We start from the raw sequence: 19,424 nt of genomic DNA, 5'->3' as shown, positions 1-19,424 counted from the left end.
ACTGAGACTTTAGCCAATGTATTCCGGTCAGGAACACATCGGAGCCCTTTTGCACCGCCGTTAAGCGTGGCATGGGTCCTACCACTAGACTCCCTACGGTGTGTGAACACGGTCTGAGAGGTGCTAAGATACAACTCACAGCCAAGCCCCCACATACCTCCATAGTGAGATCACTCAGGCAGTGGGAGAGATGATAAGGGCTGTAAGCCCCCCTATAACAGGCCATGTGACACAGGCTACCAGGTGCAGCAGAATGCTACCAGCAGTACGCAACGGCACATTCTACATATATCAAGAAAAATAACGTGGCAGTTCATCAATGACTTGTGCTGCTACTGCTGCTGATCAGGATGGCGACAACCACCTCATTGAGGGCAGAGCCTGAAAGAACAGGGTTCTCGGGCATGTTCATGAGCATGGCAAGCTGCATGTTTGCTTGCTTCCATTCTGACAAGTGTGTTGTTAGCATAAGGGCTCATTCAGACGACTGTAGAGTTTTACGCATCCGCAAAACACGGATACCGGCCCATGTGCATTCCATATTTTGCGGACCGCACATAGCCAGCACTATCAAATAGAATAGGACACATTCTATCTTTTTTTTTTGCAGGGGCGCGGAACCGAATTACGGATGCGTTTAGCACCCCGTGTGCTGTCCGCATCTTTTGCAGCCCCATTGAAATGAATGGCTCCGCACCTGTTCCGCAAAATTGCAAACGGGTGCGGACCCGTTCATACGGCCGCGTGAATGGGCCGTAATGGACAGTGATTACTGGACAGCCATGATTATAGACCCTCACAAGAAAAGGAAATGGGGGAAAGTTTTCCCGATATTGAAAGGGAGGCAAAATTGTTGTCTTACCAGGACACGCTCTGGGCCCAGCTTACTGCAGCTTTCAGCGAGCGGGTGCCTGCAACCTCCGACTCTGACCAGGAGGCCCCACTCTGCCTCCTCTGAGTCAACTCTCTCCCACGGTCTCTGACAACCCTACAAGTATCAGCAGCAGCAGGTCAGTATCATCAACATGATGGAATAGTCTATTCATGTGCCACGCCAACCTGACGATAATCAGCAAACAGATGTGCACTGCCTGAACAACTAGGTTCAGTCCTACCTGGACTGTGCCCCTTCCCTGACCACATGGACTTCTGGGGCTGCAGACTCTCTGTTCTTTCTTGCCCAGCCTCCAGAGTCGTCTCACAGAAGCACGGCAGGGAAGTGGCCACATCCAAGCAGGCAAAATTGTCCCCCACAAGTGTAGAAAACATGACCTTTGTGAGAATTAGTAAGGCATGTATCCATGAGGATTTTCACAGGCCTCCTGCTGACAGTGGCTATCCAGCTGTGCGGTGACTACTGCCGATAGACAGCCGCACATCTCCAGCCTCGTCCGTGCTGCTGCCGCTGTGGAGGCAGGGGAGAAGGTTTGGACGGTCTTATCATAGACCCGGGGCTGTTTACCCATCTTGGGCCCCTTCTCTCCATTTGCCTTGACCATCCCCCTTTTTGCATTCTACCCCATATTTATTTTTTTCTAGTAAATATTAACCCTTTCAGGACCCTGCCATTTTTCACCTTAAGGACTGGGCCATTTTTTGAAAATCTGACCAGTGTCACTTTATGTGGTAATAGCTTTGGAACGCTTTTACTTATCCAGGACATTCTGAGATTGTTTTCTCGTCACACATTGTACTTCATGATAGTGGTAAATTTCAGTCAATATATTTCATTTTTTACAAAATCCCAAATTTACTAAAATGTGTAACTTTCCAAATTTCTATTTCTCTGCTGTTAAAACAGCTAGTGATACCTCCTATAATAGTTATTACTTTACATTCCTCATATGTCTACTTCATGTTTGGATCATTTTGTGAATGCCATTTTATTTTATTGGGACCTTAGAAGGCTTAGAAGTTTAGAAGCAAATCTTGAAATTTTTCCAAAAATTATCAAAACCCACTTTTTAACCCCTTCCCGACTGCCATACGGCTATATACGTGCTATTTGCACATAAACGCCATTTTCCTTTAATTCTTGTGGAACCTGAGGGGTGTAGTTTCTACAATGGGGTCTTTTTTGGGTGGTTTCTATTATGTAAGCCTCACAAAGTCACTTCAGACCTGAACTGGTCCTTAAAAAGTGGGTTTTGGAAATGTTCTTAAAAATTTCAAGATTTGCTTCTAAACTTCTAAGCCTTGTAACGTCCCCAAAAAATAAAATGGCATTCACAAAATGATCCAAACATAAAGGAGACATATGGGGAATGTTAACCCTTTCATGACCAAGGGTCATTGATGCCCCAGTGTCCAGGTCAAAATCTACAAATCTGACCAGTGTCACTTTATGTGGTAATAGCTTTGGAAAGCTTTTATTTATCCAGGCCATTCTGAGATTGTTTTCTCGTCACACACGATAGCGGTCAATTTCAGTCAATATTTTTCACCTTTATTTATGAAAAAATCCCAAATTTACCAAATTTGCAATTGTCTAAATTTCAATTTCTCTGCTTTTAAAACAGAAAGTGATACCTCAGAAAAAATGTATTACTTAACATTCCCCATATGTCTACTTTATGTTGGCATCATTTTGTAAATTACATTTTATTTGTTTAGGACATTAGAGGCTTAGAAGTTTAGAAGCAATTTTTAAAATATATTTCAGAAAATTTCCAAAACCCACCTGTTAAGGACCATTTCAGGTCTGAAGTCACTTTGTGAGGCTTACATAATAGAAACCACCCAAAAATGACCCCATTCTAGAAACTACACCCCTCAAGTTACTCAAAACTGATTTTACTAACTTTGTTAACCCTTTAGGTGTTCCACAAGAATTAAAGGAAAATGGAGATGAAATTTCTAAATTTCACTTTTTTGGCAGATTTTCCATTTAATTACACATTGAGGTTTAACAGCCAAATAAAACTCAATATTTATTACCCTGATTCTGCGGTTTACAGAAACACCCCATATGTGGTCGTAAACTGCTATACGGGCACACGGCAGGGCGCAGAAGAAAAGGAGCGCCATATGGTTTTTGGAAGGCAGATTTTGCTGGACTGGTTTTTAGATGCCATGTCCCATTTGAAGCCCCCCTGATGCACACGTACAGTAGAAACTCCCAAAAAGTGACCCCATTTTCGAAACTAGGGGATAAGGTTCCAGTTTTAATGGTACTATTTTGGGGTACATATGATTTTTAATTGCTCTATATTATGTTTTTTGTGAGGCAAGGTAACCCAAAAATGGCTGTTTTGGCACTGTTTTTATTTTTTACAAGATTCATCTGACAGGGTAGATCATGTGCTATTTTTATAGAGCAGGTTGTTACGGACGCAATGATATCAAATATGTCTACTTTCTTTGTTTGTTTCAATTTTACATAATAAAGGATTTTTGAAAAAGAAATTATGTTTTTGTGTCTCAATTTTCTGAACTCCATATTTTTTTATTTTTCTGCCGATCGTCTTGTGCAGGGGCTCGTTTTTTGCAGAAAGAGTTGAGGTTTTCATTGGTACCATTTTTGGGTACATAGGATTTTTTGATCATTCATTATTACACTTTATGGGGCAAGGTGACCAAAAAAATTGGTTGTTTTGAGGGGTTAGGTCATGTAATATTTGTATAGAGCAGATCATTACGGACGTGGCAATATCTAATATGTATACTTTTTCTTATTTATTTAAGTTTTCACAATAATAGCATTTTTTTAAACCAAAAAAATGATGTTTTAGTGTCACCATAGTCTGAGAGCCATAGATTTTTTTATTTTTTGGGCGATTGTCTTAAATAGGGTATTACATTTTTTGCGGGATAAGGTGACGGTTTGATTGGTACTATTTTGGGGGACATACACCTTTTTGATCGCTTAGTGTTGCACTTTTTGTGATATAAGGTGACAAAAATAGATTTTTTGGCAAAGTTTTTATAATTTTTTTTACGGTGTTCACCTGAGGGGTTAGGTCATGTGATATTTTTATCGAGCATGTTGTTACAGACACGGCGATACCTAATATGTCTACTTTTTTAAATGTATTTCACTTTAACACAATAATAGCATATTTGAAATGAAAAATAATGATGTTTTAGTGTCTCCGTGTTCTGAAAGCTATAGTTACTATCCTGCAGAGTCCAGTAGAAAAAATCTAGACGTTAAGATATACATTTTTCTCTCAAACTCTATGATAAAGGATGCCACTGCATGCATACATGAGACGGATGGGATAGGAACTCGGCCTTACCCTTCAGATAGGTGGAAAGCAGAGCCTATAGGGTTAATTACTGCAGCAGGTCAATGTGACCCCGGGGAGAGGTCAGCTTCCACAGCGTTAGTTATTAACAGGAGCAGAGCAGTTTTCGTCATGTCCCATCCTTTACCTTAGAGGTAGGCTATCTCCAGCCTACATGCCTCAGGTCCCAGTCAGCGCCTCGCACCTCAGCTCCATCTGCTGCTGCATCCCTCTGACCTCTCAGCGCTTCCGTGTAATCCTGGGACAACCCGTCTCACTTGCTGGAACTAGTTCCCGTAGTAACCTGGTGAGGGCAGCGATCCCCGACCTTTGGGTATTCCTGCGATGTATTTTATCTTCGGCTACAGAGGTTTCCTAGCTGGGTCAGGCTATACTTCTGGAAGCCGTATGTAGGAAATGAGCGCGAGTCCTGGACGGGAGGCGCGCACTAACCTCGCCTCTAGACAAACTCTGTACCACAAATAAATGCACAAAAAACAGATAAAGACAGTCCAAAAGTAATACGTATTCCTCATACATCAGACCTTTCTGTATTGTATCCAAAGCAGTACACTGCAGCTCTAAGTTACCGGATAGTATGTTACTATGTATACTAAGTTACCGGATAGTATGTTACTATGTATACTAAGTTACCGGATAGTATGTTACCATGTATAATAAGTTACCGGATAGTATGTTACCATGTATAATAAGTTACCGGATAGTATGTTACTATGTACAGTAAGTTACCGGATAGTATGTTACTATGTATACTAAGTTACCGGATAGTATGTTACTATGTACAGTAAGTTACCGGATAGTATGTTACTATGTACAGTAAGTTACCGGATAGTATGTTACTATGTACAGTAAGTTACCGGATAGTATGTTACTATGTACAGTAAGTTACCGGATAGTATGTTACCATGTACAGTAAGTTACCGGATAGTATGTTACCATGTACAGTAAGTTACCGGATAGTATGTTACTATGTATAGTAAGTTATCGGATAGTATGTTACTATGTATAGCAAGTTACCGGATAGTATGTTACCATGTATACTAAGTTACCGGATAGTATGTTACTATGTACAGTAAGTTACCGGATAGTATGTTACCATGTATACTAAGTTACCGGATAGTATGTTACTATGTACAGTAAGTTACCGGATAGTATGTTACTATGTACAGTAAGTTACCGGATAGTATGTTACTATGTACAGTAAGTTACCGGATAGTATGTTACTATGTACAGTAAGTTACCGGAAAGTATGTTACTATGTACAGTAAGTTACCGGATAGTATGTTACTATGTACAGTAAGTTACCGGATAGTATGTTACTATGTACAGTAAGTTACCGGATAGTATGTTACTATGTATACTAAGTTACCGGATAGTATGTTACTATGTATACTAAGTTACCGGATAGTATGTTACTATGTACAGTAAGTTACCGGATAGTATGTTACTATGTACAGTAAGTTACCGGATAGTATGTTACTATGTACAGTAAGTTACCGGATAGTATGTTACTATGTACAGTAAGTTACCGGATAGTATGTTACCATGTACAGTTAGTTACTGGATAGTATTTTAGTACTTTACAAGACACACGTGTTCCGCAGCGCGCAGAGTGTCCCGTCTCCACACTAACCCTAAGCGTAATACAAGCGTAGTATTTTAGTAACTGGCCCCTGACTCAGGGCCTTTTCCAGAATCACATGGACCACTTCTGTTTCCAAAAGCAGCCACTTCACCGCCCCCCCCCCCCGAGTTCAGTTAACTCTTCACAGGACACCAGAGAACAAAACTAAATTCACATCATCAAACACACGCTATCTACAGTTTTAGCAGGTTAGTAGCAGAATCATGTATAATATAATAACATAACTCAATCCAATTCATCCCCTTCCAGCTGAATGATATCCGTCGGACTGATCCTGAGGCACAGCCCACAAAGCAGCGAGTCAATGGCTTTGCGTTCCCCAATCCCTGGGTGCTGCTCCCCTGTGGTTCAGTCCTGGACCGGCTGGTTGGATATCTCGCTGGGGCCTCCAGAAAATGTCAGTTCTACGTTCAGGTACAATTGGCCGATAGCACAGACACAATGATAGGAGTTGTATCTGAGGAGATCTGAGGACTGTCTCCAAACCTTTATTACTATGGGAGTAACTGGGGGTCTCCAGGGTGGTTACACTATCTAGGATTGGATAATTACACCTGATACATTTGCATACATCTCATCATTATGTAACTAGGATTTATGTCATTTGGACAGTAATCAAGGTAAAAGTTCATGTTCCCAAACACAGGCCTCCTTTGGACACCTACACCGGACACTTGGGAGAATTATCCTTAAAAACACGTCGAGAACTTCTGGATAAATTGATTTAGAACTGACGACATTGCGGCTTTTCAGCCATTACTATTGTGTAACCAATCAGTAGGTAATGCTCCCCTTTCCTTTGTATTATGCAAGTATAGCACAATCACAGACGGCCTTCAGGGTCCATCCATTCTCAGGTTAAGGCCTCTTTCACACTACCGTATGGCTATTTCAGTGTTTTGCGGTCCGTTTTTCACGGATCCGTTGTTCCGTTTTTTGTTTCCGTTGTGTTTCTGTTTCCGTTCCGTTGTTCCGTTCCGTTTTTCCATATGGCATATACAGTATACAATAATTACATAGAAAAAATTGGGCTGGGCATAACATTTTCAATAGATGGTTCAGAAAAAACGGAACGGATACAGAAGACATACGGATGCATTTCCGTATGTGTTAAATTTTTTTGGCGGACCCATTGACTTGAATGGAGCTACGGAACGTGATTTGCGGGCAATAATAGGACATGTTCTATCTTTCAACGGAACGGAAAAACGGAAATACGGAAACGGAATGCATACGGAGTACATTCCGTTTTTTTTGCGGAACCATTGAACTGAATGGTTCCGTATACGGACGTTATACGGATTGCAAAAAACGGCCCGCAAAACGGAAACAAAAAACAGTAGTGTAAAAGAGTCCTAACATGCCAAGAGACAGGGAAATATGAGAACGTTCAACCTAGGTTCAAAACTAACACTGAGCAGTATCATTTCATATAGTGAGTATATTACTTATATATATACAGTTGCAAGAAAAAGTATGTGAACCCTTTGGAATGATATGGATTTCTGCACAAATTAGTCAAAAAATGTGATCTGATCTTCATCTAAGTCACAACAATAGACAATCACAGTCTGCTTAATCTAATAACACACAAAGAGTTAAATGTTACCATGTTTTTATTGAACACACCATGTAAACATTCACAGTGCAGGTGGAAAAAGTATGTGAACCCCTAGACTAATGACATCTCCAAGAGCTAATTGGAGTGAGGTGTCAGCCAACTGGAGTCCAATCAATGAGATGAGATTGGAGGTGCTGGTTACAGCTGCCCTGCCCTATAAGAAACACACACCAGTTCTGGGTTTGCTTTTCACAAGAAGCATTGCCTGATGTGAATGATGCCTCGCACAAAAGAGCTCTCAGAAGACCTACGATTAAGAACTGTTGACTTGCATAAAGCTGGAAAGGGTTATAAAAGTATCTCCAAAAGCCTTGCTGTTCATCAGTCCACGGTAAGACAAATTGTCTATAAATGGAGGACGTCCAGCACTGCTGCTACTCTCCCTAGGAGTGGCCGTCCTGTAGAGATGACTGCAAGAGCACAGCGCAGACTGCTTAATGAGGTGGAGAAGAATCCTAGAGTGTCAGCTAAAGACTTACAGAAGTCTCTGGCATATGCTAACATCCCTGTTAGCGAATCTACGATACGTAAAACACTAAACAAGAATGGATTTCATGGGAGGACACCACAGAGGAAGCCACTGCTGTCCAAAAAAACATTGCTGCACGTTTACAGTTTGCACAAGAGTACCTGGATGTTCCACAGCAGTACTGGCAAAATATTCTGTGGACAGATGAAACCAAAGTGGAGTTGTTTGGAAGAAACACACAACACTATGTGTGGAGAAAAAGAGGCACAGCACACCAACCTCAAAACCTCATCCCAACTGTGAAGTATGGTGGTGGGGCATCATGGTTTGGGGCTGCTTTGCTGCGTCAGGGCCTGGACGGATTGCTATCATCGAAGGAAAAAGGAATTCCCAAGTTTATCAAGACATTTTGCAGGAGAACTTGAGGCCATCTGTCCACCAGCTGAAGCTCAACAGAAGATGGTTGTTGCAACAGGACAACGACCCAAAGCATAGAAGTAAATCAACAACAGAATGGCTTAAACAGAAGAAAATACGCCTTCTGGAGTGGCCCAGTCAGAGTCCTGACCTTAACCTGATGGAGATGCTGTTGCAAGACCTCAAGAAAGCGATTCACACCAGACATCCCAAGAATATTGCTGAACTGAGACAGTTCTGTAAAGAGGAATGGTCAAGAATTAGTCCTGACCGTTGTGTCTGATCTGCAACTACAGGAAACGTCTGGTGGAAGTTATTGCTTCCAAAGGAGGTTCAACCAGTTATTAAATCCAAGGGTTCACATACTTTTTCCACCTGCACTGTGAATGTTTACATGGTGTGTTCAATAAAAACATGGTAACATTTAACTCTTTGTGTGTTATTAGTTTAAGCCGACTGTGATTGTCTATTGTTGTGACTTAGATGAAGATCAGATCATATTTTATGACCAATTTGTGCAGAAATCCAGATCATTCTAAAGGGTTCACATACTTTTTCTTGCAACTGTATATATGTATGGACTATAACTCTCACAGCTGCCATAGTGATAAATGAGAATGTAAATATGTAACGGCACTGGGGCGTTTGGGGTGGCAATGGGCCCCTCATTGACACTGGGCCGGGGCTGGAGACCCAAACGGTCCTATTATAATCCGCCATTGCTTGTTACCACGGTCACCCACTGCTCTGTATGTCATTGTCACTCGGAGATTACCGACGCGTCTGTGTGTCCAAGAGATTGAGAAAAACTATAAAAGATGCAAAGACAAGACAGAATCTCCGCTGTGAGCCGAGTTACCGTGAAGTTCCTGCACAACCTGAGCTCTCTAAAACTACGATCATTCCTCCCCACACAGCTCTATCAGGCTTGGACTGGCCTACAGGGGTATATGTGAATCCCCCAGTGGGCCCCTGAGCAGGCCGGGCCCCTTCTGCCCCAGTGGCACATACTTACTGCACCAGTGGCACAGATGGGCACCGCACCTCAAACAGCCTAAGTTCATATAAAAAACTAGGCGTCATATTTAAGAAACTCCCCAGTTTATTAGGGAATCGTTCATGTGGCTGAGATAGAAACATAGAAACCTAGAATGTGTCGGCAGATAAGAACCATTTGTCCCATCTAGTCTGCCCAATATACTGAATACTATGGATAGCCCCCGGCCCTATCTTATATGAAGGATGGCCTTATGCCTATCCCATGCATGCTTAAACCCCTTCACTGTATTTGCAGCTACCACTTCTGCAGGAAGGCTATTCCATGCATCCACTACTCTCTCAGTAAAGTAATACTTCCTTATATTACTTTTAAACCTTTGCCCCTCTAATTTAAAACTGTGTCCTCTTGTGGTAGTTTTTCTTCTTTTAAATATGCTCTCCTCCTTTACCGAGTTGATTCCCTTTATGTATTTAGCAGTTTCTCTCATATCCCCTCGGTCTCTTCTTTCTTCCAAGCTATACATATTAAGGTCCTTTAACCTTTCATGGTAAGTTTTATCCTGCAATCCATGGACCAGTTTAGTAGCTCTTCTCTAGGTACAGATGTCTTCTAGGTACAGAGACAGGACATCCAGTGTCCTCCTTTCCCAGGGACCTGCCTTCTCAAAGTTGCTGCAAGGACCCCAATCATCTTGTAGCGTCTTGCTGCTCTGTGAGCAGGTAATATTTGGGCCCCCAAAATAGATTTAACTGCTGGGCCCTAGACAGCCCAGTCCGACACTGAGCTCCACTATTTCTCAGCACTGCCCCCGGAAGACTGTTTTCCTACAACCAGAAGCCACCCGTAGAACGTTGGAAGAGATTGTGGATTTTCTAGAAGAAATATACGGTGAGACGACTAGTGCGGGGCACCTCCGGGCAACGTTCTTTTACCGGATTCAGCGAGAAGAGGAAGGGGTCTCACAATATGCGATGGCATTACAGGGAATATTGGGCGAGATACAGAAAAAAGAGGCAGACGGAGTAACCGGCCTGGGGCCCGTGGACCGTATACTGCGGGAACAATTCATTCTGGGACTCTACAGAACTCCCCTGAGACAGGCCCTGCGGGAACGAGTCAGGGTGGACCCTGCCCTAACCTTCCGACAAATATTGGCAGAGGCAGTGGCGCGGAGTAAAGAGGAAAGTTATGCGTCCGGAGTGGTACGGACCCAGACCGTCACACCCCACAGGGTTACAAAGAGCGAAGAGGTCCTAGTCAGAGTGGTACAAGACTTACAGAGCGCTCTGAGTGCTATGCACGAAAAGTTGACGCTCCTGGAAAAACGGATGGAGTCGTGTTATCTCCCTGAGGCAGCCTGTCCGGCCCGACAACAAGCCTATCAGGCGACCCTGCAGGTTCCTACACCAGAATGTCCTCCCCTTAAGTTGCCTCCCCATCAAGTTCTAGGGGCGCCTCCCGCACGCAGGCAGAGAGGGGGCCGTCGAAGAGCACAATGTTGGCGGTGTGGAAATATAGGACATTTCGCCAGAGAGTGTTGGAGTAAGCCGCCTGGACACCCAGAACCTCTGGATTATTGGGAGCAAGCCACTCCACACAAACCTACCCAGACAGCATTTCAACAGCGGATCCGATTTTGTGGGACCCGGAAGAGAGTCCCAGCACACCAATCTGTGGTAATTCTGCGAGAGAAACGTCCCAGAGGCGATTTGAGCGAGTGTTGGGAGGTACGGCCATACAAAGTGAGCAAGGGAGTGTATCCCGATGGTCCGGCTTACAAAGTGCAGGTTGAAAAGGAGGAGTTTGCCTCACGGACTCTACATAGGAATATGCTACGGCCATGCCGGTCCGAAGAACCCGCGACCACATCCAGATCTCCTGTCCAGGAAGAACCCAGGTTAACAGCTACCAGTGGAGAAAGTCAGGTCCTAGCAGAAAGTCAAGACCTTCGGAGATCCAGTAGGTCTACTGCAGGGGTTCCACCAAACAGGTACACTGCTGATGAGTTCATTTGGTCTGCCTGTAGGAATGGTGGACAATGTTGTACTGCCGTTTAAATGTTCCATTAACCCCTTTGTTTTCCATGGACTATATAGCAAGGCCGAGGACGGCCACCTTTAAAGTGGGGGGGCATGTAAGGGTCAGCCCCTAGAATACTGTTCTTTGCACAGATATCTTACAATATGGTGTTACATAGACTGTGATTACTTATTTCAGCCACTAGAGGTCACTGTGGCTCTGAGAATGAGAAAACTGAACTGTTGCTGAGATGCCCAAGAGGTAGGAGGAGCCAGAAGTTCCCGGGGTTGGAGTTCTGACTGGAGTTGAGAGTGTCCTGAGAGCTGTGAGAGGATGGCTGCCATGTTAGGAGCCAAGTAAAGGCTAGTGATGGGACATGGAGCCTGACTGATGGAGTCCTGAGAAGCTGAACTGTGCTGGAGACAGTCCAAGATAGATTCTGAACTGAAGTGCTGTAGCTGTGACCCAGAGAAAAAGACTGCACAGTGTGTTACAGAGGAGTGGGCTGCATCTGCTGTAACCAGAGAGAGAAAGACAGACAAGCAAGCAACCGGACCTGGAGCAGACTGCATCTTATGGGATCCAAGAGAATCTGCAGAACTGTGAGTGGCACCGGTGCTGATCTGTGATAGGTTATAGAGTCAGGGACTTAGTCAGTGCGCTGCAGAAGCGTCCCCTGGGTAGCAGGGCTAGATAGGAGTATACTAGCTGAGTGTAGCCTGGACTCTGATGTGTATACTGGGGAACGCATTTATTCAAACTCGTGTTCATGTAATCTGTGTAAACCTGTTTATACCGTTAATCCGATTTTCCGGCAGTTACATCTGGTTCTTTAATAAAACCGGCTTTTGCTTCAGTTTCCTTGTCCGCTGTACTGTACTTGAATCCTGCTTTGCGGTCTCTCCCTCCTTAGACCGCTACAAATATACAATTATACCACAAAGGAGTGACTGCAGCATCTTTACACCGGGCAATTATCAGGAACAGGCGATCGGACAAACATTCATTCCTGATAATTGCCTCCATCCTCAGCCTTAGTGTAGCTCCAAGATGGGACCTCTGAATCCACCTTCTCCATCCAGTATCACATACCTGTGGTCACATGGGCTGGAAGGTCCTCCTCCACCTCACTCTTACACGGGGGATCGCCCATCATCCGCTCTTCTTCATCCTCCACTTTAATATCAGTCAGATCTTCCCCCTGATTTGTCATCTGTAACAATTCAGTACAATACAGCAGACGGGTGGGAAATCTAACAGATCCACATAAGAGACCCCCACCATCTATGACCCCTCCATGACTGCAGGAGCCCCCTATATAGATGTGTATAGGGCTCAGCTCCATCTACAGTCAGGTCCATAATTATTGGGACATGGACACAATCCTAACATTTTTGGCTCTATACACCACCACAATGGATGTGAAATAAAACAAACAAGGTGTGCTTTACCTGCAGACTGTCAGCTGTAATTTGAGGGATTTACATCCAAATCAGGTGAACGGTGTAGGAATTACAGCAGTTTGCATATGTGCCTCCCACTTGTTAAGGAACCAAAAGTAATGGGACAATTGTCTTCTCAGCTGTTCCATGGCTAGGTGTGTGTTATTCCCTCATTATCCCAATTACAATGAGCAGATAAAAGGTCCAGAGTTCATTTACAGTCTGTTATCTGCATTTGCAATCTGTTGCTGTGAACTCTCAAGATGAGACCCAAAGAGCTGTCACTATCAGTGAAGCCACCATTAGGCTGAAAAAACACCACAAACCCATCAGAGAGATAGCAAAAACATTAGGCCTGGCCAAAACAACTGTTTGGAACATTCTTAAAAAGAAGGAACGCACCGGTGAGCTCAGCAACACCAAAAGACCCGGAAGACCACGGAAAACAACTGTGGTGGATGACCGAAGAATTCTTTCCCTGGTGAAGAAAACACCCTTCACAACAGTTGGCCAGATCTCCAGGAGGTAGGTGTATGTGTGTCAAAGTCAACAACCAGGAGAAGACTTCACCAGAGTGAATACAGAGGGTTCACCACAAGATGGAAACCATTGGTGAGCCTCAAAAACAGGAAGGCCAGATTAGAGTTTGCCAAACGACATCTAAAAAGCCTTCACAGTTCTGGAACAACATCCTATGGACAGATGAGACCAAGATCAACTTGTACCAGAGTGATGGGAAGAGAAGAGTATGGAGAAGGAAAGGAGCTGCTCATGGTCCTAAGCATACCACCTCATCAGTGAAGCATGGTGGTGGTAGTGTCATGGCGTGGGCATGTATGGCTGCCAATGGAACTGCTTCTCTTGTATTTATTGATGATGTGACTGCTGACAAAAGCAGCAGGATGGATTCTGAAGTGTTTCGGGCAATATTATCTGCTCATATTCAGCCAAATGCTTCAGAACTCATTGGACGGCGCTTCACAGGGCAGATGGACAATGACCCAAAGCATACTGCAAAAGCAACCACAGAGTTTTTTAAGGGAAAGAAGTGGAATGTTCTGCAATGGCCGAGTCAATCACCTGAGCTGAATCCGATTGAGCATTTCACTTGCTGAAGACAAAACTGAAGGGAAAATGCCCCAAGAACAAGCAGGAGCTGAAGACAGTTGCAGTAGAGGCCTGGCAGAGCATCACCAGGGATGAAACCAGCGTCTGGTGATGTCTATGCGTTCCAGACTTCAGGCTGTAATTGACTGCAAAGGATTTGCAACCAAGAATTAAAAAGTGAGAGTTTGATTTATGATTATTATTCTGTCCCATTACTTTTGGTCCCTTAACAAGTGGGAGGCACATATGCAAACTGCTGTAATTCCTGCACCGTTCACCTGATTTGGATGTAAATCCCTCAGATTACAGCTGACAGTCTGCAGGTAAAGCACATCTTGTCCGTTTCATCTCACATCCATTGTGGTGGTGTATAGAGCCAAAAATGTTAGAATTGTGTCCATGTCCCAATATTTATGGACCTGACTGTACCTGATAGTTCTCTGGGAGCTTCTCCTCTTGATGGTCCTGGGAATACGGAGGACGGGGACATCTCTCGGGGGGATTTCCTTCCATGAGTCCGTCTGTGGAGACACAAGCACACAGTGACTGAATACATGGCCTCCTGTAGATCTGTCTATAGCAGTGTTTCCCAACCAGTGTGCCTCCAGCTGTTGCAAAACTACACCTCCCATCATGCCCGCACAGCCAAATGCAGTCCGGGCATGCTGGGAGTTGTAGTTTTGCAACAGCTGGAGGCACGCTGGTTGGGAAACACTGGTCTATAGACCAGACACTTCTCTCAGCTCCTTCACTTCTAGGTTTAGTGATTGGGGCCTAAATTACAATGTTCTGCTCCAGCTGAACCCCAAGCTAATCCGGTCACCCACATGGAAACCCCAGTCTTAGAGCTGCTCTTCCATCCAGAGACCTGCCTTCCCTTCTTTCCTCAGTATAGAACATGTCCTAGGATGGGGGGTTCAATGAGATCAGGAAGGAGGGAACCAGAGAGAAAACAGAAGGAGAACTGCTAACTCAGACACGTCCAATACAGTCAGTAAATTCAGTAATACTGGTGAGCGCAATACCATGAGGTGTTAAGTGCACTGAGGGTGTGGCCAAGCCACTCAATGCTCCTGCTTCCTCTACTAGCCCCGCCTTCTTAATTGTGATTGAATGGCCCCAGTTCTTGCACCCACTATCTTATAAATACATGATAACCAATACCATTACCAGAAAGGGGAGTGACCTGTTTTACCGTGTCATCTCCATACATTACAGTATAAAAGTATTAATCTGTGTACATCATACACATGGGGGTAATAACACCCCCCCCAGTGCCAGCCTGTGCCCATATACATATATAGACTCCTCTTACCCGGTGATGTGAGGGGTCGGTGGTCCTCCATCATGGCGTCCTCGTATCGATCCTTGTGTCCTTCTATATACTCCCACTCCTTCATGGACATCCTGACACCTTACAGGAACCTGACAACACAATGACACCATCATCACCCAGACCCCTCCAGACCCCCACCCAGAACCTCCCAGCATTCCCAGCAGTGTCACCTCTCCAGTCAGCAGCTCAGTGATCTTGCTGGTGAGTCCTAGGATCTTCTGTTCATGTACCAGAGGGTGAGGAGTCCGGCTCCACCCACCTGACTCATGGAGATGGATGATGGGAGTAACAGAAGTCCACTATTGTGTAATCCTGTGGAAAAACAGAGAGTAGTAGTCCATAGTCTCACCGCTCTTACAGTATAGAGTCCATAGTCTCACCGCTCTTACAGTATAGAGTCCATAGTCTCACTGCTCTTACAGTAAAGAGTCCATAGTCTCACTGCTCTTACAGTAAAGAGTCCATAGTCTCACTGCTCTTACAGTAAAGAGTCAATAGTCTCACTGCTCACTTATTAAGGAGTCTTTTAGTGTCTCCTAATAAGCATAACACTTGGACTCCCAACCAGGACACCCTCCTCACAGTCTTCAGCCCGACATAAAGTGAACGCGGGAAATGCAGTGGCTGGGTTTGGGGTGGCTCCAAAACTACGCTGATTCCTCCAGACAGTGTCAAGGTGTCACCACGTGTTGCTGCTCTCCGGAAGGGATGGTAAGGCGTGGTGCACCCCAGTGGGCAATAAGACCAGAGAATCAGGGTCTGCAGTAACCAGGGGGCTTCTTTACTGGAGGAATTCAGGTACAAAACAATAAAAGTGAGGCATAGGGTTGGCTTCTCCAGTCTCCTCCCTGAGATGAGGCATAGGGCTGGCCTCTCCAGTCTCCTCCCTGAGACCAGGCATAGGGCTGGCTTCTCCAGTCTCCTCCCTGAGATGAGGCATAGGGCTGGCTTCTCCAGTCTCCTCCTTGATACGAGGCATAGGGCTGGCTTCTCTAGTCTCCTCCCTGAGATGAGGCATAGGGCTGGCTTCTCCAGTCTCCTCCTTGATACGAGTCATAGTGCTGGCTTCTCCAGTCTCCTCCCTGAGATGAGGCATAGGGCTGGCTTCTCCAGTCTCCTCCCTGAGATGAGGCATAGGGCTGGCTTCTCCAGTCTTCTCCCTGAGACAAGGTATAGGGCTGGCTTCTCCAGTCTCCTCCCTGAGACTAGGCATAGGGATGGCTTCTCCAGTCTCCTCCCTGAGACAAGGCATAGGGCTGGCTTCTCCAGTCTCCTCCCTGAGACAAGGCATAGGGCTGGCTTCTCCAGTCTCCTCCCTGGCAGAAGAAGGGTTTGATGCTGAGGACAGGCCTGAGCTAGCTGTCCCTCTCTCTTGAGAAGGCTGGTGACCCACGGTCTGTGGCAGAGTATCCCCATCTCAGCGTCTTCTTCTGGTCACTCAGTAGTCTGGCAGAGTCTCCCCTCCAAGCACTGGTCCTAACTGCAGCACACTAGAGGCTCTGACTGCTCTCCTTATATACAGCTTCTGGCTCAACTAGAATCTTCTAGTGGGAGGGGTGGAGTGGAGAAGCTCAGCACAGATACAATGTAACACTTTCCGTCTGTCATAGACTAACATTACAGCTTCAATGACAATGTCACAGCAGTTTTTACCAAACACAGTTTCCAGACATAACAACAGAGCTAAACCAGACGGTCACAAGGTCAGTCTGTCTGGATTGGTGGTAAACAACGTCTGGCTTTTATCCTCCAAAACATGCTCTTCTTTAAACCCTATAGCAGCTGTGGAAAATTACTAGCTTCTCATTCAAAGTCCTAATAGTCTTTCAGTATTCATTAACCCTTTTCACAGAGCCATAAAAATACAGTGATAATAAACAGGATATATATCACATATAACAGTTACACAGTAATATACAGTGCACATTAACCCTTTGAAGTGAAATAAAGTAAGACATTTATAACTTCGCATAGGAGAAACAGGGGCAAATGTCCAGACTTCACAGTAGCCCTGCTCCAGGGTACTACACTCACACTCCCTATCGTCCCTCACAGCCTTCACCCTGACATTAAGAGAAGACAGGGCACGCCCCTTACCGCCTTCACCCTGACATTAAAGCCTGATGCAGACGTCCATGGAACATGGTCTGTGAGATTCCGGACTGGCATTGCAGGAGCGCACTGTGTCATTAGTTGCTATGACACCATGCGCTTCGTGCTGCTGCTGCTGTACAGTAATACACTCGTATAGATCATACGAGTGTATTACTGTACTGAGGCGGCGGCACAAAGCGCACAGTGTCATAGCAACCAATGACGCCGTGCGCTCCTGCAATGCCAGTCCGGAATCTCATGGACCGTGTTCCACGGACGTCTCCATGAGGCTTAAGAGAACACAGGACACGCCCCTCACCGCCTTCACCCTGACATTAAGAGAACACAGGACACGCCCCTCACCCCCAGAACATATACCTGCTGTATACTGCGCTGTGACTACCAGCCATACACACCTGACCTGGATCTTTTCTGGAGCTCATATATACTAAGAGGTGAAGGACCTGTGATGATGTCACAGTCATGTGATCAGTCCATGAGGGGCGGAGATCAGCACTACAGATTATATTAATTGGTAGGTAAAGGACCTGTGATGATGTCACAATCATGTGATAAGTCACATGAGGGGCGGAGCTCAGCACAGTATATTACAGGGAACAGGAATCTTCGGCACTCCAGCTGCTGTGAAACTATAACTCCCAGCATGCACAATTAAGCCTTATTCACAAGTCAGTGTCCGCGCTCAAATCCGTGAGCAGGTGGTCAGTGATGCATCCGTAAAGCTGTCCGTTAAGGATCTGTGTTGGGTCCGTTTTTTGCTGTCCGTGTTGCATCCGTGTTTTACTGACACTGAACAGCTAAAAAATAATTTTCAAAGCATCTCTTCTTAATGATCCGTGAAACACGGATGCAACACGGATAGCATCCGTGGTTTTCACGGACCCATAAACTATAATGGACGTGATGGATCCGTGAACACGGAAAAAATAGAGCATACATCTGTGCTGAAAACACGGAACCACGGACCGCGCTAAAACACTGATGTGTGAATACACATATTAAAATGAATGGGGACGTATGCTGTCCGTGAATCACTGACCAGGCTTTACTCTGCTATTCTTGTAACTCCCATAGAAGTGAAAAGAGGATTCTGGGAGTTGTAGTTTCAGAACAGCTGATCCCTGGTAGATTAGGTGGTGTGATGATGTCACAGTTTGGATGCTGGTCACACAGTTAACCCCTTAGTGACCTCTGTGTGGGTAGTTTCTGTGTCTCCTTTGATGTGCTGTGGTAGAGAGCAGGGTTGCCAACCCGTCCAGAAATTTCTGCACAGTCCGTAAAAATAGGTGACGTCTGTGAATAATAATTGATGTGTCCATCATTTTCCTGAGGCAGGTGACTGGTAATTGTGGTGGTAAATCTCAGATCTCATCAGTAAACAGCTACAGACATGGAGGGAATCTTTATCATTCATTATGGTTTTCCCATTTGTCTATATAAATGTTGGCTGTCTGTGATTTGTCCAGAAAATTCTGGTTGGCAGCCCTGTAAAAAAGTTCCAGAGTGCGGGGGATGCAGGGAAGAAATCTATGAGACGATTGTGGGAAGAGGTGATAAAAGGAGAGGAGGAGGTCCTGTGAGGATCGGAGAGTATGGGTGGGGGTGTATTAGGAGGTCAGAGATGTACTGGGGGGGCAGGTTGTGATAAGAGTAGAGGAGGAGGTCCTGTGAGGATCGGAGAGTACGGGTGGGGGTGTATTAGGAGGTCAGAGATGTACTGGGGGGGGGTCAGGTTTGATAAGAGTAGAGGAGGAGGTCCTGTGAGGATCGGAGAGTATGGGTGGGGGTGTATTAGGAGGTCAGAGATGTACGGGGGACAGGTTGTGATAAGAGTAGAGGAGGAGGTCCTGTGAGGATCGGAGAGTACGGGTGGGGGTGGATTAGGAGGTCAGAGATGTACGGGGGGCAGGTTGTGATAAGAGTAGAGGAGGAGGTCCTGTGAGGATCGGAGAGTACGGGTGGGGGTGGATTAGGAGGTCAGAGATGTACGGGGGGCAGGTTGTGAT

General features: G+C 45.2%; 1 protein-coding gene across 1 annotated transcript in view; it reads right to left on the bottom strand.

Moving 5' to 3' along the window:
* Positions 1–17,883, bottom strand: part of LOC120990596 (zinc finger protein 260-like) — a 41,222-nt gene extending 23,339 nt beyond the window's left edge. Inside the window, exons 1-3 of the mRNA XM_040419515.1 lie at positions 17,814–17,883; positions 15,474–15,615; positions 15,283–15,392 (exon numbers count right to left, since the gene is read on the bottom strand). Coding sequence (XP_040275449.1) covers positions 15,283–15,373 — 91 coding nt within the window. The 5' untranslated portion in view covers positions 15,374–15,392; positions 15,474–15,615; positions 17,814–17,883. The remainder of the gene's footprint in view (positions 1–15,282; positions 15,393–15,473; positions 15,616–17,813) is intronic.
* Between the last annotated feature and the right edge of the window lie 1,541 nt (positions 17,884–19,424).

Source organism: Bufo bufo, chromosome 2, assembly GCF_905171765.1.
Source record: "Bufo bufo chromosome 2, aBufBuf1.1, whole genome shotgun sequence".
NCBI lineage: Eukaryota > Metazoa > Chordata > Amphibia > Anura > Bufonidae > Bufo > Bufo bufo.
Note: the sequence above shows the minus strand (reverse complement) of the source record. Positions and strands in the feature narration are given on the sequence as shown.